This window comes from Cryptotermes secundus, unplaced genomic scaffold (assembly GCF_002891405.2).
Source record: "Cryptotermes secundus unplaced genomic scaffold, Csec_1.0 scaffold573, whole genome shotgun sequence".
Taxonomy (NCBI): domain Eukaryota; kingdom Metazoa; phylum Arthropoda; class Insecta; order Blattodea; family Kalotermitidae; genus Cryptotermes; species Cryptotermes secundus.
In genome coordinates this window covers 954,508-977,761 of record NW_019738880.1, presented here as the reverse complement: position 1 = coordinate 977,761, position 23,254 = coordinate 954,508, and the positions used below count along the sequence as shown (strand labels likewise).

Genomic DNA, 23,254 nt, shown 5'->3' with positions numbered 1-23,254 from the left:
CGTCGTCCTCTCTTCTCACACTGTCTCAACCGGTCTCAACTACTACCATATTATGACAGGATCAGCATTATTATCTTCCATTGCAGAAGGCAAGTACACAAAATTAAAAAATACAATCATCCATACGTCGGACGAATATACTCACTTAAGATTATGTGAGCAACTACTCAAAAATAAGCTTCCTCAGTGTGCCCCTGCTAATGGAAACCAGTTGGCTGCTTGAAATCGGCGATTTTTCTCAGAAATTGCGGTTGCTTTGCGGTTGTCAGTTTCCTTGGTGTGCCCTTGTCCTCAAGTTTTAGTAGTTTCGTTAGGCCGAGGGCACACAAAGGAAACTGGCAACCGCAACACAACCGAAATTTCCGAGAAATATCGCCGATTTCAAGTAGGCAACTGGTTTCCAGATTAGCTGGAACACACTGAGGAAACTTACGTTCGATTAGTTGTTCATATCATCGTTGCAATCGACGGAAACCTTGTGTGGAGTGTTGTTATCTATAGCGATATATCGTTATCTATGGCGGAGTGGAGTTGGAGAAAGAATGTTAAGAATAAATATTGGGTGAATGGTGAGGATGTATTACGTGATAGGCTGTTGTAATGTTTGTAAGTGACTCATAAAATTGTACATAGCCGCAGATGAATCGAAAGGTCATGTTGTCAGACACTTAAGGAAAGTCACGCATTCTAGACAGATTTTAGTTCAAGATACCAGTGTTCCATTCCATATTCATCCTTGGGATGATAGCCACATAGGCAAAACTTGTTGGATAAAATTACGGGTATAAGGCAATGCCAGGTAAATTTGTACTCGTATATTCACCTGTCGACGTTGAGTGTTTGTATGGTGGAAGGTGTTAGAAGTGAATTTCAGTGTTTCTCTGAAAGCGTGGTTAATATACATTTCTAATCTATACTAAAGGTAAAAGTTATGCCTGTGCTTACATAATTAAGCACTACACCATGAAGGCGTATGGGGAGTGGGTGTGTAGATCCACATTTTCCTGACCTCAGCACCAGTTGCAGGTGAGTGGTCAGCTTCACGCCCCGGCCGCTTTACACCTGGGGAAAGAGCCCTTGGTACCTATTGGATAGGAGGTTGCGTGGACCCAAAAGCCGGTCTGGACGACGTGGAGAAGAAAATATTCTTGACCTTACTGGGACTCGAACTCCAACCTCTTGGTCGTCCAGCCCGTAGCTAGTCGCTATACAGACTACGCTATGCCGGCTCACACTAATCTATATTAAGCCGTATAATTATAGAAGCGTAATTGCCAATTGCAAAGTCATCGAAAGCATTTTGCATTCAGTATGCTTCATTGGAAAGGCTGTAAATATGATTTTCTTAATGGTACTTTTTTTAAGCTTTACATGGATCGAATGAAATAGCTGACAGATCGTGAAGCTATAATTGGAATTTTATTCAGTGGATGAAAACAGGAAAGAAAAGATGGATAGGCATTTCATTAATTTCTTAAAACTACACGGAGTAATGTCAAATTTTTCAGTTACTAAATAGTGAAAAATCCAGTGGAAATGGACAATTTTTTCAAGATTTTATCATGTTATGGCTCCTGTTAGGGCGTTTTTATTGTGAACAGTTCGTTAGTATGATCTCATTTCAATTTTCTACAGGAGGTGGAAACTAGCATAATGCGCCGAAGTGTAAAAAGTGTATGCAGATTCCTTATGCTTGCTGGTCTGACTGTGGCCACTACAGTCGTGATCTTTCGATATGTCCGCAGCATTGAAACAGTGGATTTTGGGAATGAAGTCATGGAACCACGAGGAGCTATGCCAGTTGCACCAGATCACCAGGTTCATGAACCAGAACATGCTTTAGAGGTTAGTGTGCATAAGTTAATTATAAAGATGACAGTTGTGGTTAGACTATAAGAAGATTTTGTAATCTTTCAGCTTCACTGACAGTTAGGTAGTGGCATCAGCTGTTCATGCGGTCATAATATTTGTACACTGCTTGTAACTGCTAATTACTGGGAAGGTTTGTAAATGGATTGTGGTGAATGTTGCACTAGAAGAGGAGGCAGTCATAGCCCAGTCAGAATGGAGCTAGTCTTAGGCAGTCATTGATTGTGAGCGGTTATAATTGATTGTAATTAATAGTGATTTTAAAAGAAGGCATCAATAAATCCAGTCATCCAATCTAGAACCCATTATTATTAGTCACAGAGTTATAAACATGTAACAGTATTTTGAACACTGTTACACCATCATCAAAAAGCTGCTTAGAAAAGACAGTTTTGTTACTCCATGACCAGACAGTGTTAGTACTTTCCTGTGATTTGTAGATGAGCAATGCCTTTTTTTTCTTATGGCCCTATTTTCTTTTACAGTTTGATTTTTTATACACCACGGTACACTTTTTGTTGCTTATTACATAATCTAGATTCCATATCTGCAGCCATTTTGCTTTGTATCCAACAAGATGCTATGATACAGTATTTGATTGTGTATATTTGTTTATAGAAAGATGGCATGATCGTGACTCATCATGTAAAAGTGGACTGGCATGACTATAAACTGATTGAAGCAGAATCAAAGCAGAAGGGTATTGGTGAACAAGGAAAGAGTGCCTTCCTCTCTGTCGATGACAGTGCTAAGAAAGAGGAATTGTATAAAGTAAATGGCTTCAATGGCTTGCTCAGTGACAGGATAGCATTAAACCGATCCTTGCCAGACATCAGGCACAAAGCGTAAGTTCATGCAGCTTTCAGTGAGGTACCAGTGAAACTTGAGTTGAAAGGGAGAGTTCAGTTTTTGTTGTCAGTCAAAAAGATGATGTAATGCATGAATTCTGGAAGTCATTGATAAGAGACCAGCCTCTGAAGACGTGACAGATTCTTCATGGGCCTCCGTGAGGTTTCAGTCTTGAGTGTTCAGGTTTTATGCCACAGGTGGTGCTGGTGCTAGATACTACGTGTCTTCACCTTCCCCCCCCCCATTTCTTTACATTGGTGGACATGCACTTGGTTTTGTTGTCTAGGTTTGTAGCACAAATTTCTACCTCCTTTTCTATCCTAGTTCCACATGTGTGTGCTCTATCACAATTTTTATTGCATATTTTCTTATCTCCCTCTGAATTAGCCTGGTCTCAGGTGATTAATTAGCTGTGTAAATCTGGCGGGTTGTAATCCTGTGTGGACACAGGATCAGATATCTCAGCCGTAGCCCTGTGAATCATAGGAGGCAACGAAAGGGAACCCTAGTGCCAGAGGGTGTAAGTGGGTCACCATATTCCTGGGGGATATAAATATGGGGAATTGGTCATCGAGGTTGGGGGAATCTCGAATCTGAGACAGTCATGAGTCCTGTGGAACTTGGACCTGAGAATGACTGTGCTGGCAAGGCCCAGCAGCAATTGTAAATGACAGACCCATCCTCTCATCAGAGAAGATGTTACATACGGGCTATAATCACAAGTGTCCAGTTGGAAAACAAAAATTCTGGTCGTGGATGTCAAGGAGCTTGTGCCCAAGATGAATTGATCGGCACTAAACTGCCACTCATAAAGTGACTCTGAACAGGAGTTGTCCAGTGATTGAGGTTATCTCTTTCTAAGGGACCCAACTGAGGAGGTGTCTTCCCCCGCCTCACTTGAGGACAGAAACAGATCCAGTTTCTGAAATGTCATGTTTTCTATTTTCTAGAATACCAGATGATAGAAAAAGTCCAAAAACCTAGTAATTCTAAGTGTATGTTGTTATTCTCATTTTTGTATCATTCAGTTGTGTATCATGGCTACAGAAATATAACACTTAGAAAGAGAGAAAATATTTTGTTGACATTCTCTATATTGGTCTGCTTGCAAGACACCTGCATTACATAGAAGGCTGAGTAAGCCCCCAGTTATTTCTGTTCTTTGGTAGACAAGTAAGACCACCCACACACGATAAATCAGTATGCTATCTTTATAGAGTGTGATACAGTTTTTCAAATAGCACAAATATGTTTTATTTTGCAGGTGTAAGGACAAGAAGTATCTGGCGAAACTCCCAACAGTGAGCGTGATTGTACCATTCCATAATGAACACTGGAGTACATTGTTAAGAACAGCAATGAGTGTCATCAATAGGTCTCCTTCACACCTTCTGAAAGAAATCATATTGGTTGATGATTTCAGTTCTAAAGGTAAATGTAGCTATGCTTTATGTGAAAGTGTAGGAATGCTTAAAGTGCTTAAACTTTATGTCAAATATAAATTGAAACCCTTGGCAATACATTTTGATGTATTCTATAAAAATAAATGTAAAATTAATTATATATTGTCATTTTATACATTTACACACAATTTTTTCTGTAGAGAAATAGATACCAGTACATAGACGCGATAAATAAGTAAAAGAGAAGGCATTTTGGACACACTGAAAACAGCATGTTATTTTTAGAAAAGTATGCAACAGAAAGTAGATTATACTGAAGAAAGCAGTCTTCTGGGATTTGGCGCCGTGTATACATAGATTATACTGGTTTCTGTTACATACTTTTCTAAAAATAACATGCTGTTTTCAGTGTGTCCAAAATGCCTCCTCTGTGGTCTAGTGGTCAGAGTTCCTGCCTACAGATCCAGAGGTCCGGGTTCGATTCCCGCCACTACCAGATTTTTCTGATAAGTAGTGAGTCTGGAACGGGGTCTACTCAGCCTCATGGGGATAATTGAGGAGCTATTTGAAGGAAATAATGGCTCCAGTCTAGAAAACCGAAATTAATGGCCATGGGGATCTGTTGCACTGACCACATGAAACCCCACTAAAGTTGACACTAACTTCAACAAGCAGCAGTTGCTCGGTCGGTATAGTTCGCTTGCAGACTAAAACCACAGAGTTTCTTGTTTTTGTTTTATGGTATATTTATACTTTCAGTTTTGTTTTTGTAACATAGAGAAGTAGTAATGAACCTTCATAACATATTTTTAAGTTCAGACGTTTAATTTTGCATACTTCCATTGCTATTTCACTACCTAAGTAATTGACTCCATCCAGTGAAATCATTTTTCAGATACTGATGATTGCTTTGCAGGTCAAGAAATTTGCTACCTTTTTTAGCACCTGAAGGGGTTTTCAAGACATTCTTACCACAGGAGTTCAGCACAAGACAGATAAAATAAAACAAACATCAGGGCAATGTTAGCTTTCAGATGACAGGTATGCACCTCCATAGGTGCTTCTGTGCAGTTACAGTATCAGTTGACAGAAAACACCTAAGAGAATTCTATATGAGGTGTTCAGACATTAGGTCCNCGGACGTTTCCCGCCCAACAGCAGTCTCTAATACCTCTGGTAGATGGGGGAAGCATTATAGATACCTCTCAGCTAGTAGAGCCGGTCTCGCTGGCTGGGCGGGACTGATGGTAAGCACCAGTACCGGTAGGATATAGAGACTGGTAGAAATCATAGAGGGAAGCACAATGGACCAATACAGGTCTAAGTGCATGGGGAAACCCACCCTCTCCAATAAGTAACTAACTAGGTCCTACACACTATGCAATTATGACTGCAGGTTTTTTTGTGGTTTTTCTCAGTCCCTCAAGTGAAATGCTGACATGGTATCTTAAAATGGACTGGCAGCTTCCTTTGCATATCCTTCTTGGTTAACCCTTCTTGAACATCCTTCTGTTGAGTGTTAAGTCTATTTATACATTGTTTCCTAAGGACCAATAAGTAAGACTGTAAAGTTATTTGTTATGTGCAGAACACTGCAAGAAACCACTGGATGATTATGTAAGAAAAAATCTGCCCAAGGTGCAAGTTATACACTTACCAGAAAGATCAGGATTGATCAGAGCTCGTCTAGCTGGGGCAACAAAAGCTACCGCTGAAGTACTCGTATTTCTCGACTCCCATACAGAAGCTAATGTTAACTGGCTTCCTCCTCTGCTTGGTAAGTTTATGTAACAAAAATAAGCTCTTGTTGAAACTGCAATTGGAAGGAACTCACTTCAGGGATTATGGTTACATGTAGTTTATAATGTAGAGAACAGTGAAATAGTGATGCTTATTGTTATGAGAATGAAACTAGGGCAGTGACAAAGATGACGACGTGGAGGAGGAGAGGGCCAGACTGTGACTATGGTGACCCACTTCTTTGTCATTATATACCCTTATTTTTAGGGGCAGGTATATAAGTTCAAGTCAGTGTGTTTAAGAGGAACTTGATAATAATTACTTCAAGTGTGTTTGCCATAAGATACAGTGGAACCTCTAGTTAAGAGGAAGTCGGTAATAATTAGTTCAAGTATGTTTGCCACTAGATACAGCAGAACCTCCAGTCAGTATTCCTCTAGTTAAGATTTCCCCTTATTTAACATTCAGTGTCAGTAATTTCATTATTAAATTACCTCCATTTAAACATTTTCCTCAGTTCAGTATTTGAATCTGTTTATACTGAAAGAAACTTGAAATGTGGGTTTCTCTGTAGCTACATTGCAGAATTATGCAGTGATTCAAAACTCTAGTACAGTACTGAGGGATGTTGCTAGGCTGCGTCATAGCTTAAGCAGTTAGTCGCTGGCTTTCCACTGCGGCGGCCCAGGTTCAGTTCCGGGTCTGGTCAAGTGAGATTTGTGGTGGACAAAGTGGTGTTGGAGCAGGTTTCCTCTGAGTACTTTGGTTCCCCTGCCAATCTTCATTCCACCAATTGCTCCACACTCACCCTCACCTATCATCTGGGGCTGGTACAATAGGCCAGAAGTGGCTGCAGTACAAGGGACTTAGTCCCACCCACTAGCAATAGAAAAAATAGGGATGTTGCTGGGGAGATCAATTGAAGCTAAAAATATAAATGAAGTTCTTTCAGATTCACCACCATTTTGGAGTTACGACATGTTTGTGGTGATGTTGCTTTGTATCACTGTCATCGTTTGGTGGGCTCCGTGCCAAGAGATCGTGAAAGTAGACAGTGAAGAACAGTTATTGGACTTGGATAATGGTGCTGGTAACAGTAACAGTGGAAAGAGCAGAAATGACCAGATATGCTAATTCAGAGATTGCAGGTATGAATTTTCTGAATTCTCTTGCTGCATTGAGGAAATGTCAGCATAAATATCTGGATTGGAGATAATCTTACCAACATGTGTTTGAAATGGTGCATCTTAATCAGAGAGAAACAAGCACTCTCATGTGGCATGCATGTGTTGGCCATGGAACACAAGATTGTGGGCATCCCTCAGTTTCTGTGTCAGATGTTATGGACTTATGAGGCAGTATATACACAAAGTGATGTACACAGTCTACACAGCTTGCATGTATGGGCAGCAGAGAATCCTTGGGCTGGAATCATAGATGATTATGTAATCTGACCATATGTAATAGGATCCTGTCAAGGGAGTGTACGGTGATTTTCTTGAAGAAACATTTCCACTTTATTGGAGGATGTGTGTTTTGCATGTGGTTTGAGCACAGTACCGCCCCTCTCCACTTTGCACAACAAGTGTGCAGTTGGCTTGATGACAGCTTTGTTGACAGATGGATCGAGCATAAAGGTCCAATCACTTGGACTCTGTAATGTCCCAATCTAACCCCCCACCCCATGATTTTTATATGTGGAGTGCATGAAGGGAATAGGTTCATGACATGGAATTTTTGGATTGAGCTCATCTAATTAAGCTGACGTGGATCCTGCAGATATTATGAATCTACCTAGACAACTAGTTACTGTCAGGGGCTTAATTGGATATCACTGTCAGGCATGTGTTGAGGAGTAGTGACAGCATTTCAAGCATTGTAATGTACATTGACTGTACTGACAATTCCCCACCACACAATGACAATGTACTGTGGAGAGAAAATTGACAAAAATGCTACGAAGTGCAGCAAGGAAGGAGATCTTTTGACATATAATGTTAAAAAGAATTTTTTTATATTTTGTAAAAGTTAACTATCAAAATAGTACATACGTCATAACTCCTTAATGGTGGGGAATCTAAAAAGAGCTTTATTTCAGTTTAGAGTCCCCAGGTGCTCTCCCCAGCAATCTTATTCAATATTGTACTAGCGCTTTGTAAAACTCTGTATAAATGTATGTCCATTGTGTCCTAATTAAACAGTAACCTTTTAGATATTTGTTGAACAGCGGTGTCTCACCATATATACTTTTCATTACTAGTTAGGACATTTGCACTGAGAGGGAAATTAGTTACTTTCACAGCATAGCTACCATAAAAATTGGCACCCTGCAAAGGGCCACCAGGTGCTTATTATATGGCTGCATTTGGGAAACATAGCATGCAAAACATTCTCATTCAAGCTTTTTTAAATGTATAAATAGTAGTGAGTTTTGTATATTGCAATGACAGTCTTGTGATATTTGCATCTTATCATTCAGAACCAATTGCCAAGGATTACCGTACCTGTGTGTGCCCATTCATTGATGTCATTGCTCATGACACATTTGAGTACCGTGCCCAAGATGAAGGTGCCCGAGGTGCATTTGACTGGGAATTCTTCTACAAACGTTTACCTTTGTTACCTGAAGACTTGAAACACCCAGCAGAACCCTTCAAGTGAGTTTATGTGTTATTTATGAAGTTATTTACTGTAATTGTATCAGTAAGTTTGAAGCATTTCAGAATAACTGTAAGAAATAAGAATGATCCTCATAGTGAAACAAAGAGTGAAATAAACATAACAGAGTACATGATGTTCACATAATGAACAAGACAGCAACTTTTGTGCAGTCATCCTCACGTAACCATACTCTGTATATAATGCTGATTGTTATAATGCTTTTTATTCTAGAACCAATATTTTGTAAATGCTATCGCATGAGTAGATTCTAAAGGGTTCTAACATTGGTGTATAACACTCAGAATTATTGGGTTTTTGGACATCATTCATTGCCCGGTATTGTGAAATTTACAGCATTATGGAAACTGGATCTCTCTTCATCCTCAGGTGAGTGGGGAGACACCTACTCTGTTCAGTCCCTTAGAGAGAACTAACCTCAACTATTCAGCATAATTGCAGTTATATAAATACCTGAGGCCAGGCTTTGTTGAAAGGAAGTAACAGGAAAATTTAGAATAAAAATTGTGACGAAGTATGCACAGCCCTGAAATTAAGGTAGAAAGTGAGGTGAAAATTGTTTGCAGCATATCTACCCAACAAACCGGTGCATAGTATTGTATCTTGTAGTTCTGTTTATGAGTTCAGAGGACTAATACAAATGGTTGTTTTCCAGGAGCCCCGTGATGGCAGGAGGGTTATTTGCAATCAGTGCAAAATTCTTCTGGGAGCTTGGAGGATATGATCAAGGACTTGAGATTTGGGGAGGTGAACAATATGAACTTTCATTCAAGGTGTGACTTCTTTTTTCCATATGTCTGACATGTTATCTACAGTTTATTTTGTGTTTGTTTGTGAGCATAAGTGATTAACATGTTTGCTAACAAATACATTGCAGGATGTATTTATAGTCATGTTGTTACTATTGCCAGCCATGTCATGTAAATTTATTCTCAGTCAGTCATTTCTTTAGACTTTTTCCATTAAATGCACTGGAATGTACTGAAATATTTAAGCGTATGTCAGAGCAGCTCAGCAGTAGTCTGTATTTATCTTCTTGTATGAGCAACCGTAACTTCGTTTTGTAACCAGAATCAAGAAAACACGCTTAGATTTCTGGTTTTCCATGTGATGAGAATTTAGAGTTTGGTCCTTTGCAGTTTAAGACCATTCTTTTAACCGTTCAGCGTGGTTTGACGTGTATGTTTCGTCAAGGTATTTAAATCGTCTGCGGGGGTTCGACGTCTATGTTTCGTCCAGCTGCACACCTATGTTATAACGCCCATAATAATTGATGGTTTTGCTGTAGATTGTTAGATTTTTCGCTGGCCTGTTTTCAGACGAACAGTATATAATGAGACATGACTTTAGCTGCGTTAAGTCATCGTTACATATGCCTGTCTTGCAGCAAAATCCAGTTGCTCTTGGGAGAGATTTCCTCATTCAAACTGTTATGAATGGCGTGTTTTCTTTCCTATGAAGTTATAAACAGCAGAGACCTGATATGCGCTGTGTTTATAATATCATATTGCCCTGAGCTGGCCACACTAACACACTCAATTGGAATTCTTAGAAGAGGGATGTCCAAATTTTATTCTTGCAAGATCGATTGATTTCGCACAGTACATAGCAGCCAGTTCTTAGAAAAACGCCACAAATTAAGGCAGAACACTGTGGTCACCCCCTATGACGATACGGGGTGTGTGTGTAGGGGGGGAAAAGAACTCATTCCTTCATGTATTATCGCTCCAGTTGACTCCATTTTATCGTACTGACCTTGGTGGTCGTTTCGAGGGATGACCATAAATATTTTTTTTGAGCCAGCTAAGCTCTGCTTTCGTGCACTACATACCAGCCAGTTCTTAGAATAACTTCATGAATTCTGTGGTCACCCCTACGACATCTTAGAATATGAAACGCAGAAGCACCAACCCCTTGTTATGATAACATAAAGGTTGAATTTACTGCAGCTAATCTGGCAAGCAGTATGACTCACGGAGAGACATTTCCTCTTGTATTCCCCCCACGGGGAAGAAGGCAAGGCCGCACAGAAGATGTGTGGTTAAAAAAAAAAGGGCCAAAGAAAAGATACACAATATTGGTGTGGTGAATGTGAGCAGCGTTGTGTTTAGAAGAATGCTTCAAAGCGTCACCTGCTTCCATTGCCGAGATACCGGGCGCTCATATTATAAGGCAAGGTTATAAAACCATCTTTTAAGATCATTTTAGTGAAAGTTTCATGCTTCAAGGCCTACCCTACACTGCTCAAATTCTAAACCAACTGCTTCCATTGCCGAGATACCGGGCGCTCATATTATAAGGTAAGGATATAAAACCACCTTTTAAGATCATTTTAGTGAAAGTTTCATGTTCCTATCTCATATAATTTAAGAACAATGATGAATAAATCATTTTCGACAAAATTTAAATGGCCGGCTGAATATATTACCGCCGGAGAGACACGGCAGCGGAATTTAAATGACCGCCCGAAAGGGTTAAATATGAAAACAAAAAAACAAACTCTGTGGCCTGTAGTCCGCAAGTGAACTATATTGACCGAGCGACTGCCACTTGTCAGAGAAGTTAGTGGACCACCTCTGTGGTCTAGGGGTCAGAGTTCCTGGCTACAGATCCAGAAGTGCCAGGTTCGATTCCTGGCGCTACCAGATTTTCTGAGGAGTAGTGGGTCTGGAACGGGGTCCACTCAGCCTCATGAGGATAATTGAGGAGCTATTTGAAGGAAATAGTGGCTCCAGTCTAGAAAACTGAGGTTAATGGTTGTGGGGATCCATTGCTCTGACCACATGACACCCTCTGTCCACAAAAGTCAGCACTTAAATATGAAAGATACAGAAAATTAGACATTTGGTAGTCAAACATTGTAAGGTTATGTATGCCACTGATATGTGTTGGAAATCAGTTTTATATGGATTCAATTTAACTGCTATGGACAGTGAAGTGTCAGTTGTGTTGTATGTGGTTGCTTGATGATTTCACATCTTGCTTTAGTGTAAAAAGTACACCAGCAAAGTCAGTGCTGTTCAACTATGGGAAATATTGATCATTTGTAACATGTTGATTTTTTAGTGTATGAAATGAATTGCAGGTGAAGAGTTCCATCTTCTGGGATATAATGGTGTGTAGTGTGCTGAAAGTCAACCAACATTTTGGAGGAACATCTTTATGTTTGAGGAGCAGGAAAAGCGAGAAATGAGTGTCAAGTAGGCAGCAGTTGTATTCCTCCAAACTGTCAGTTAATTTTTGTCAGACTACACTACATATCCCAGAAGATAGAACTCTTCATAGTCACTGCTGTGAGAACATCCATTCCTACAGATTTACAGACGTTCTGTTCCTATGTAGAAATAACAGATGGCAACAGTTTGTATTTTGCCATACCATAATATCTCTTTTTTTTAAGTCATGCAAAATTAGTTCTGAATTTTTGGTATCACGTTTTGATTCTAGTATTATTTAAATTTATAATATTAGAAACAGGCACATGATTCGTATAGCTTTCTATTTTGTTTTATGTAAGGAAAACAGTTTTTTTATTCCTTAATAGAAGATTGCAATTAAATGAAATAATGCGTGTAGAATTTTCAGGTGGTTGGTACAAGAATCATTGTTCTGCGTTAAGTGCTGCAGGAGAGACTCCACATAAAAGCCCTATAACTTTCATTTTTATATAGTCTAGTTCATTGTACTTTTATGCCAAGCATTTTATAATGTAATAATTAACATGTATCCAGTTTTACCAGTACTGCAGTTCAGGGGTGAGAATATGTTAATCATGTAATTGCCTGATGATGGCTTTAATAGCTGAAACATGTAGCAGAGCCAGTCTTGTCCTTGACCTTGATATTGTTGTGTTGTGACGGATTTTAATAAAGAAATTGTATTTTCATGGTTTATTTGTTCTAGATTTGGATGTGTGGTGGTCAGATGGTAGATGCTCCGTGCTCTCGCGTAGGACACATTTACAGGAAGTTTGCTCCATTTCCTAATCCTCAGAAAGGAGATTTTGTTGGAAGGGTGAGATGACTCCTTCCAGTAGTTTTGATTTTGACATAGATTGTGGTTGGTAAATGAGGTATCGTTACAGTTGCTGCTGCTACTGTTTGAGATGTTTACCATTTTCTCAGTCGCTTGCTGTATCCGAGTGCACAAATGTTTGCTGTACGCACTAAATTAACATCATTATAATAGAGAAATTGAATTTAATTAAATAATTCCATGCAATTGAGTCCTTATCGAGAAGCTAATAGTCACACAGTTAGTCAAGTTCCCCGCCTGTGTAACGCGAAGGTTCCTTACTATGTTCACAAGAACTTGCAGCTGGGCCCTATGCTTGAGTACCATGTAACCAAGGGTTACATTTGTATTTTTCATTTTTCATTAGAACTACCGTCGGGTGGCTGAGGTATGGATGGACGAATACAAGGAATACTTATATAAGAGAAGACCGCAGTATCGTAAAATTGCTACTGGTGACATCAGCAAACAGAAGGAACTTAGGGAGAAACTGCAGTGTAAATCTTTCAGATGGTTTATGGAAAATGTGGCTTTTGACTTGCCAAAGAAATACCCACCCATAGAACCACCAGACTTTGCTCAAGGAGAGGTATGTTACAGTGTTCTGTTTCTGTTGCTCTGACCATTTCTTTCTTTCAGGATGCTGTCATGTGCTTAATACATCCTTTATTCACCACAAAGATACCTTTCATTTCTTTTTCCCTGACTTGTAAGGGGCTCCTCTGGTTGCGTTATCAGTCCCACCAGCTAGTGCTGTATCATGTAGAGGGGTTGGACACTAAGAAATTGAGGAATAGAATTTGTTTGTGTTGGCTACACTGAAAGCACTTCAGTTGGCAACACTGAGTGTTCTTCCATTTGTTTACACTCGGTAGTGCTTGTGTCAGTGCATTAGTGATTGTTTGAGTGACAGTCACTGTGAAAGAATTGGAAAATTGGAGACCCAATTTTGAATAGTATGTCACCTCTGAAGTGGAAGGTGCTAGGAAATCTGATTTTAATGTACATATGGATTCCTGTAAAACATTTTTGATATGAAATTGAGGTTTTTTAACAGTCTGTATTATGACTTCCAGATTCGTAGTGTAGCAGCACCAGAATTATGTGTAGATACAGAAAACAAGAAGGCTGATGAACATTTTGGCCTGAAAGACTGTGTTAAGGATTACAGGAGATCAACAGGAGAGCAGGTTTGTGTACCCTAATCTGCTGCTGTGTCATTCTAAATAGTTATTAACTGTATTAGATAATGTAGTTTTCATCGGTGATGATCTCTTGTTAATTGTTTCTTGTAGATGATAGTGAGCATGTGCAGATAAGTGGTATCTCTTCCTTTCTTTGCTGCTTAATATTTCATTTCATTTATTTATTGCATTCAAAGATCAATCATTGGTACAAGACCACAAGATATAGAACTTGTTACAGAATATAGTATAGTTAGTGCCTTGTAACTTTAGCTGCGCGGAAAGGTAAACACTGTTGTGGAACACTTGAAGCTGTACACTTACTGTGGTGGCTTTCAGAGCTACTCCCAAAGAGGAAAACATTGCTTACGGAGACCAGGAGTAGATACCATAGAATCGATACAGTTCCGTGCAATTGTCGATGTGCCACAATAATGACACGAACACCACGTAATACAATCGCTATGACTGGTACCAACTGACAAGCAACACAACGTGCTATACACCTGACCACACTCCAAGACACTACTGATAGTACCCACACTGACGTAAGCTGATAAGACTGCTCCCCCAGCTCCATGAGAGATGGTATGACCCCTCTACCGTGTCTAGAGTTCCGAGGAACTAACAGTAGGTGTATCATAAGCAATAGCAAAACGACATACATTTCATTATATATATATGCAACAAACTATCATAAAATAAATGTTGTCAGTTATGTATACAATATCTGTAATTAAAATAAATCTACACAAACATAAAACCAATTACAGAATTGTATAATAAAACAATACTTACATACTTACTCATGGAGCTGAGCCCTTCTGGAGGAGCTGCCAATTCTGCAGCATACCAGTTAAAAATCTCAGTCTGTGCTTTAAAACAATCTATTTGTATTGCTTGCTACTAAAACTCTCTTTTTCCTTACTTCAGTCAACAACTTCACTACAAGTACCTCATTTTCATGAGTTCCACGCTCCTACTTCTCAGTCACAATTATCCCGTCTAATCCCTAATTATTTGCTCTGTAGACAATTTGCACATATTACATTACAAGATGACATTATGACATTTTACCTAGGAGTAATTAATTTATGGTTGAGTGAGCACGTATTACTGGACTGTTGCGTTATGATACTGTGTTGTAGTCTGCTAGGTGGGCACCAGCATGTCAGAGGAGCATACTGCTTATGTCTTCAGGTTTGAAGTGATAGTGTTCAACCCTGAAGATGGAGGTGGTATGTTCCTCTGAAATGTTGGTCTACAACATGATGTGGTAATTCAGAAGACTACAGTATGAATTATTACCATGAAACCTGAAATCTTGTATGTATGTAATTGTATTGATTTCTTTTTATTTATTCGGTTGGTTATTTTGTTTCATAGGTTAAACTGTATTGTAAAATTTTGAAATGCAAGGAAGGTCATGGGTTCAAGTCCCGATGAGGTCATTGGTTCTTTTTCAATTGACCTAATGCTTCCAGCCGCACTATGGCCCTGGGGTCGACTCAGCCTCTAACAGAAATGAGTACCAGGAATTAATTAAATAATTCTCCTGGGGAGTAAAGCGCAGCCGTCGCGTAGGGCTGACAACCTTACTGCCATCTTTGAGCTGATTGTCTAGAGAAAATGTGGGACCCTCAGCGTCTCACAACCCTATGGGCCTTCACGGCCTGTTACAGGGATAACTTTACTTTTCTAGGATGTTGACTCAGATGATAAATATTGCCAACATACAGATTTGAATTAACAAATTAATGTGATCAGATTGTGGTCTGCTGTGTTTATTACCACATGGACTAGAAGGTAAATACTGATGTTTTGGAGGAAGATGCTACTGCCTTCATCAGTGTTGAAGCTTGTAGGGTGAGGATTTGGCTTTGTTGTGTAGGCAGGTTGGAGTGTGGTCTTTCAGAACCACAGGAGATGATAATGAAATGGAACCCAAAGTGGGATAATGTCACATTAGGAGAATGAAATTATGAAGAAAGTGGGCCATCTTTTCTTATAATTTAATTTTCCTTGCCTGACAGAAATGCAGTATGCCCATGAAAAGAGCCATTTTTTAGCCTACTTGCCTTATTTTGAAAATATAAAAGGCTTATGAGGTCACCTTCCCCCCACCCAACATTCCTAGGCAGCAGCTTGGTAAACATGTTCCCATGGCAACGAATACAGATGCAGCCTTAGAATAACTGCGATGTGTGGCGTTTTGTGTACTGTCCGTGACACATCAAATAATCAGTTTGTAAGGAAAGGGAAATGGGTGATTAGCTCTTCCAAGAACTTCCTGTCATACCTGCTTCTATTATTGGTCCGGATTGTGTGCTGTTCTGTTGGTCTGAGTGACCACCTGTCTTGTGTTATGCTTGTATAATCAAGGGTATCCTACAAACATCAGCCCTGAAGATGGAGGCAGAATATTCCTCTGAAATGCCAATACCACTTACAAGACTACATTGTATCCCAACCCAAAAGACCACAATTTGAACCACTGCCATGAAGAGCTCAAAATATATGAAGGAATATGGACATTGAAGAGAAAACCCAAACGGTGTGTAATTAATTTGACACACATGCAAGTACTTCCGTTATATTAAATTTGTGTGTTTTATTGTCTTCTGCAGAATTTTATCCTCACTTGGCACAAAGATATTCGTCCAAAGGGCCGCACCATGTGTTGGGATGTATCGGATGTCCAGAATAAGGCGGCAGTTAACTTGTTTCCTTGCCATGGTATGCAGGGTAACCAACTATGGCGCTACAACCCAGTAAGTTGCAGCAGCATGTAAAGTATTATTAACCCTTCACACTGCTGAACATTTAATTCCTACTCACTCCGTGAGGAGGAGGATGTTTAAACATTTAAAGCGGAGTATGTTACATTCACTTAAAGTGTAATAAATCAGGTAAAACTGGAGTTCTGTTTTTCAGATTTTCACACTATTTTCAGAAAAGTATATAGAATCAAAGTACTGATCCGCATTACTTCAAAAATATTTTTGGCACAGTAAGCTTATAAAAATTATGACTAATAGTATTGTATTACCTTCAAAATTCAGCTGGGTGTGGTACTCGTAGTTGTGAAAACACTCGATGCAGAGTCCCACGCCACACGCATCACACCAGTACACAGTGTCCTTCCTCTTCCCGCGCTTCTGACTCACAACACACCATCTCTGTGGTCTTGATTTCTTCGCAGTTGGAGAAATCTTGCTTATAAAATGTCTCTCTGTTAGACGGTGCACTATGTTGTCTGGCGAATGTCAACCTGGCATTTTGAGTTCTACAGCATTAACACATTTCACAAAAAGTCCCTAAATTAACTGAATTCTGAATGACAATTGATCTGTTCTTTTCCCTATATTACTCCTACATATTATCATCACATTCAGAATTGAGGTGTTCAAGAGCCTGTGAAATAGCTTCATGTACCATTTATCCATTCCCTTCCTCTCAATCAAATAAGAATGGACTTTCAAATTGACCCCTATCATTGATTTGTTGTAATCTAACACTGAAATGGGTTTGACCACTTCCTTTCCTCTAATTGTAACGGTCCTGGTGTCATGACTGATAGGTCGAGATCATAGTCACGATTTTTTGTAACAGAAACAGGTCCAGAATACTGTGCTATGATTTTGGCTTTTTTGTGTGCATGTTTTTCATTTTTGGAGGCATATTCTTATGGTGCAACTTGAGAGTGCCAACACAGTCTGCCTTGTGTGTGATTTTCAGTGTCTTGGCTAGACACTGTGAATTATAGAAATTATCCATCCACACTGTCCAGCCTTGTTTCAGCAGGGGTTCTACCAGTTTCAGAACAATGGCTATTGTTTTACTGCTGTCAGCTGTGATCAAGGGGGGTCAAGTTTTGTGTTCTTGTGTATATACAAGAAAGGATCATAAATACCCTGTGGTGGCAGCACATACAGCTCATAAGTTTTGATTCCAAATTTTGATGCCTTGAGGGGCAGGTACTGTTTGAAAGAGAGATGCCCTTTCTGAGATGCCAGTGATTCATCAGTTGAAATGTCCTGGTTTGGGAGATACAGTTCCTGAACTTTGTTATTCAGATGTAAAATTAATGGGAAAATTTTGAAAAGTTTCTCTGGTCCATCAGAATTACTCATGGCTTCATTGTCAGCAAAATGGAAAATTTAGATATTATTTCCAACTTATCTCATGTTGATATGTCTAAATCCCAGTGCAGAAATCACTCTTTAGATGGTAAAATATTACCTGAGAGTAGGTTTGTTGATAAAGTTTCCTTAATTAATTATATAAAGAAATTTTTTTATCATAATTATATACAGTAGGTATAGAGATGGTGATCAGTTTTTAATGTAATTCTGCATAACCCCCATTAGAGGGAAGATACCTCATTTTAGCATTAGAGATTCATTAAGTAGGGATACCACCGTGAATGGTTGTAAAATGCACACACCTTATTATGTGACAAGAAATAAATAACATGATTCAAGGTCAGAGGATTCATGAAATATGGACTGCATAGTAAGATTATGTTATCGTGTGTCTAAAACATCTTTAACGATACATAATCATCAGATGGTGATCCAAAGCATTATGCTATCACTAGGAAGTTATTTGATCCTGTTTTAGAAATACAGTAGGAACCAAAATTACCCTCCCATAGATATTATTGGACACACGGGACTTTACTTCCTTAGGTGTGATGTACCATCAAAGATGTTTTAGACAAAGTGTAAAATATTTGCTTTCTGTTTTAGGAACAGCAGTGGCTTGTCCATGGAGGTAACCCCAGATGTCTTGATTCTGACCCAGGAAGACAAATGCTTTATGTTGCAACCTGCGATACCTCATCTCTCACCCAGAAGTGGAGGTTTGAGAATGTAAACTTCAAAGCCCTTTCCAATTGGGATAATACTGGACTGAATTAAACAGCACACAATTTGTGTTGTGTGGACGTCATGGTGCTATGTTTCTGAACCAGGGTAGTAGAAGGCTGTAGTTCAGAATGCACAAATTCTTGCCCTATTTGGTGAATAGAATTGTGTTTTGTTGAACTTGTCACTCATTGGTTAATCCTTACACTTCAGAAATGAAGGCTTGGTATCATAGAAACAGTGAAAGGATTAATGACATTTTGATGCATGTTGAAGCATCATTTTCTAGTGATGAATTGAATGATGTACAACAATATTTTAAACAAAAGATGCAATATAAAACTGGTAGAATGTGGTGAGTGAAATATTATTTCATTCTTCCCCTGTGACTGTGTTTGTTAATGTTATTTATATGATATACTGTGATGTATCAGCAAATAAGGCTGATTTTCTTAACAAATTTCTGATTGTATTTATACAAATTTAAATAGAAAAGATAAATCTGGCAAGAGATTTTAAATGAAACAGAGGTAGTTTGGAAAATTGCATCAATACTTTATAGTTGCACCCAAGAAATGAAGATGTAAATTTTGTCTCATTAGGATAAGTAGATATAGACATTTTATGGTCAGTGGACCAGGTGTGGCCTTGTAGAGAATTTTGAGTACTATCTTCTGGGATATGGTACCATGTAACCTGATAGAAGTTTGCCAGCATTTTTGAGAACGATGCTGTCCCTATCCTCAGGGTTGAAGATGGCAGAAGATACTGCCTTTGTTGAAGTATAATCTGACAAAGCCATCAGCAGAATTTTTACTCCTCTTGCTTCTTGCTTGATTGCCTGCAGACTTACTTGTTCAGCTTACACTTTTACCCTGAAGATGGAGATAGTATATTCAACCAAAATGTTGAACCAAGTTTTTTACCATATTGCATTGTGTCACATGCCAGGAGATGGAATTCTTCATGTCAAAAACTTGATAATTCTGTTTATTACTTAACAGATATTGATGTCACCTACGAAGATCTTGACTTCTGTCCAAGGAAGCATTTGAAATTGGTGTGACCTCTTGTATGAATGAAGACTTTGCTCATCTTTGTGAATAGTAATGAAAAAAAAAAACAGGGAACTGGTATTATGAAGTACAAATTTATGTAGACTAGTTTGGTCTGGTGATGAATAAAGCCTCTTGCTTGTGGCTTTCTTTATCTTTGTATTTATAGCTGGAAAATATATTGAACACATCGTTTGAGACCATTTACTAGCAGTTGATGTATTTACACAGATTCTGGCCAGTGCAGTAAGTAGATCTGTATAGTAATTATAAAATTATGTTAGACACTGTCCATTTTCTTAGTTAAATTTAAAATTACATGATGTTTCGGAAGATGGATCTGCCTCTGTCAACGTTTATAAAAATGGGAAGATCTGTTCTGTTGGGCTTCTTAGATACTGACAGGCTCAGTCACTGGGCTCCCTCTAAGGGACCCAACTGAATAGGATCTTTTCCATTTTTATGCTTGTTGACAGAAGGAGATTTAGCCTTTGAAACATCATGTAATTTAAAATTTATCTATGAAAATGTTTTAGTGTCCAACGTAAATTTATAATTAATAACATGGCCATTGTCAGAAACCTTTTAGGGGATCATTAAATCTGTATATGAGGAAAAAGCTGCCCTAACTTCAGCAGCTCAGAGGATGAGACAGAAGTGGTTTAATTTGTACTTAAAATCATTATGTCCTTTCAAATGATAAAAATGAACTGTTATTATTATTGTTGCTTTCAATTTTTTTAAGAAGACTGATGTGGTTTTGGTTTTATAGTATATCCACTCTAAAATTCAAGGGTATATTGATGTGTTGTAACAGAAATACAGTATATGTCCAATTATCCACACTAATGAAGGAGGAAAGACATACAAGTAATAAAAAGATATGGATAATCCAAAAATTTGGGACCATGGTGATTGCTGAATGTAGAAATCTGGAAAGTTGCGCATAGCATCTGATTTGTTTAACTATCTTGAAAACCATAAAAGTATATTGAACCTAAAATGTGTAGTTCAATTTTCTTTACAGCTTTTGATCAAAACAGTCTTTATTCCTAATTCTGTATTTCACCATCCTGTTGCAATTGTTTAACTTAACGTCCACGTATTTATCGTCCTACAGTATTGCAACACTTCTTATTCACTGCTCAATTTTAATTTTAGTTTAACATTATACACCTTGACACTACATGTTTCGGCCCCAAACTGCCATCATCAGGTGTCTTGATATGTTACAAATATTTTTTTATTAAATTATGTTAAAACTGCTACACTGTCTTAGTCTGTGTTAAAATCACACGCTGTAGTTCTCTTTTCAAGGTAAAACCAAATAAAATCCTTTAAAGTTTCTATTATACCCACGTTATTTTGGTGCATTTTTTATTTCACCTCACGCAGGGTGTCAGCCATTGTTCATAAATGTATGTCTGTCGAGGGTGTTTTTTGGCAGCTTGCCCCTCACGTTCATAGCCTGCTTATCAGTTATGACTGCCATACGCCTCTGGTTTGAGTGTTTCCTAGTTCCACTAGTAAAGACAACACCACATGCTGTGGAAGAAACATGCAAACCAGGGGCGTATGGCAGTCATAACTGAAAAGTAGGCTATGAACATGAGGGGCAAGCTGCCAAAAAACACCCTGGACAGACATATATTTATGAACAATGGACGACACCCTGTGTGAACATGCTTCAAAGAGGTGCATGGATAATCTTCATGCAGATAATCGGGAATATACTGTATAAATACAGGCAGAGTGATATGGCAGTAATGATCTAACATATTCTGGAGTAGTAGTGCAAATTTAACACATCACACTTACTAAGCAAGAAAACTTATAAAGTGTAAGCCCAGAAAAGTGGTATTTGCATAATTTCCCATTTAATTTGATGTTCACTGTACTAGAATTCAAACAATTGCTGTATTAAATAGTTATTTTCATTGAAGTTATTAAATTGTTAAATTTATTTTAATTCGTACAAGGTAATTATGATACATTCTTGAATACAGGAGAATATATTTTTCTACAGCACAGCATTTTTCTTTCACATTTGTTTAAACACAGTATTTAGGATGTTATTCTGCTTAAAATTTCTGTAACTTTGGAAGTATCTGTCAAGTGTTATCTATTGTAGCTGTCAGCTGTCAGCATGGGGTGACTGATGTAGAGGGAAGGTACTGTGTGCACATTGAGGTATATTTCAGGGGACATCAGCTTGTGCAATGGAAATTAATTTCCCATTTTGAAGGAGCTAAAGTCTTTACTTTTATATATTTTTACAGTGTTCTAATATGGAGATATCTATGAACAAAATTTATTTAGTATATGGATAGTATTAGTACCTTTTCTTTAGGCCAGTATGTATACCAGCAAATACTTGATCCGTATTGACAAACTTATCAAAAGTCTCACACACTTGCCAGTGCATTGTATTTTTCAATCTTCATGCAAAAGCTGAACCTGAAAATATCAGAAACATGTTTTCAGAGGGGGAAAAGTGCCAGATATTATCATGGAGGAATGTTATATAACCATAATTTTTTTTTGTTCCAAGCCACATAGAAGTTTTACTTTTTGTTGAAATTAAAAGTGGATCAAGTTTGAAACCGTGCATGCAGATTCGCATGTGAATCAGAATCTGTTTTTTAATGCCATTCATGTAATTGTTTCAGGCCTGCAACTCATCAGCATGAGATGTCAAGTGACTTTTCTGCCATAAGGGCAAGGAGCTGTTGCTGTGCAGTCATAATAAGCAAGTTACAGCATTTCTCTGACATCCGTTTTGCCGTCCTATCATCTGTGTATGGCTGTTTCAGATAGTCTTTTCTCTTGAGGCTGTGCTACCACAATCTGTTCATGTCATGACTGAAGTGAAAATCTGTGCATGTCAAGACTGAAGTGAAAATCTGTGCATATCAAGACTGAAACATAACAGGAAGATAATATTACAGTCTTATAGTAAGAAATGTCTGATGTGTGTGACCAAGTCAGACTGATAAATTGTCCAAAAAACTGCCTTTCTTGCTTTACTATGGTTGCATGTAGGAGGATAACACATATGCATGATATCTGACTTTGTGCTTTGTTTTGACGCTGTCTGTGTGCAATGTCGGTTACTGTTCACTGGCTTTTCTCTATTGACACCACATGTTTGGCCTAACTGTCCATCTTCAGGTGTACAGGTTGCTGTGATTGTGGGATCTGCTGCTTACTGTGATGCTGTTCTGTTTCTGCTATGTAGAGGCCTTGGATTACATGTGGTTATGTGGGTTAGCCATCTGTTGCGTATTTACGTGTCTCTGAGCTGCTTGTGTTATAGCCTTATAGTTTTGTTGCCTGTGGCTGTCTTGAATGTTCTTGCTGGGGTCGGAGATTGTTGTGATGATGGCCAGCCACAACACAACAGACGTGTGCAGCTCAAGGACACCTAAATAAGAAACAGATGGTTAACCCACATAACCAGATGTAATCCGAGTCCTCTACATAAGAGAAACAGAACAGCATTACAGTAAGCAGCAGGTTCCACAGTCACAACAACCTGTACACCTGAAGATGGCCAGTTAAGCCGAAACATGTAGTGGCAATAAAAAGAAAAC

At 38.6% G+C, this 23,254-nt stretch overlaps 1 protein-coding gene across 4 annotated transcripts; it reads left to right on the top strand.

Moving 5' to 3' along the window:
- The first annotated feature begins 479 nt into the window (after window positions 1-479).
- On the top strand, window positions 480-20,522 carry LOC111871210 (N-acetylgalactosaminyltransferase 6). 4 transcript variants are annotated; one of them, XM_023864132.2, is made up of 12 exons: window positions 480-569; window positions 1,636-1,845; window positions 2,488-2,714; window positions 3,983-4,149; window positions 5,710-5,898; window positions 8,341-8,518; window positions 9,196-9,313; window positions 12,444-12,554; window positions 12,922-13,143; window positions 13,631-13,744; window positions 16,366-16,509; window positions 18,490-20,522. In XM_023864132.2, exons 1-12 carry the CDS (start codon window positions 567-569, stop codon window positions 18,658-18,660), a joined length of 1,854 nt encoding a protein of 617 aa, XP_023719900.1. In that variant the 5' UTR covers window positions 480-566; the 3' UTR covers window positions 18,661-20,522. The 4 variants fall into 4 exon arrangements, with proteins under 4 accessions (XP_023719900.1, XP_023719899.1, XP_023719902.1 ...); XM_023864131.2 differs by having other exon boundaries at window positions 503-606; XM_023864134.2 differs by having other exon boundaries at window positions 504-799.
- The last annotated feature ends 2,732 nt before the right edge of the window (window positions 20,523-23,254 follow it).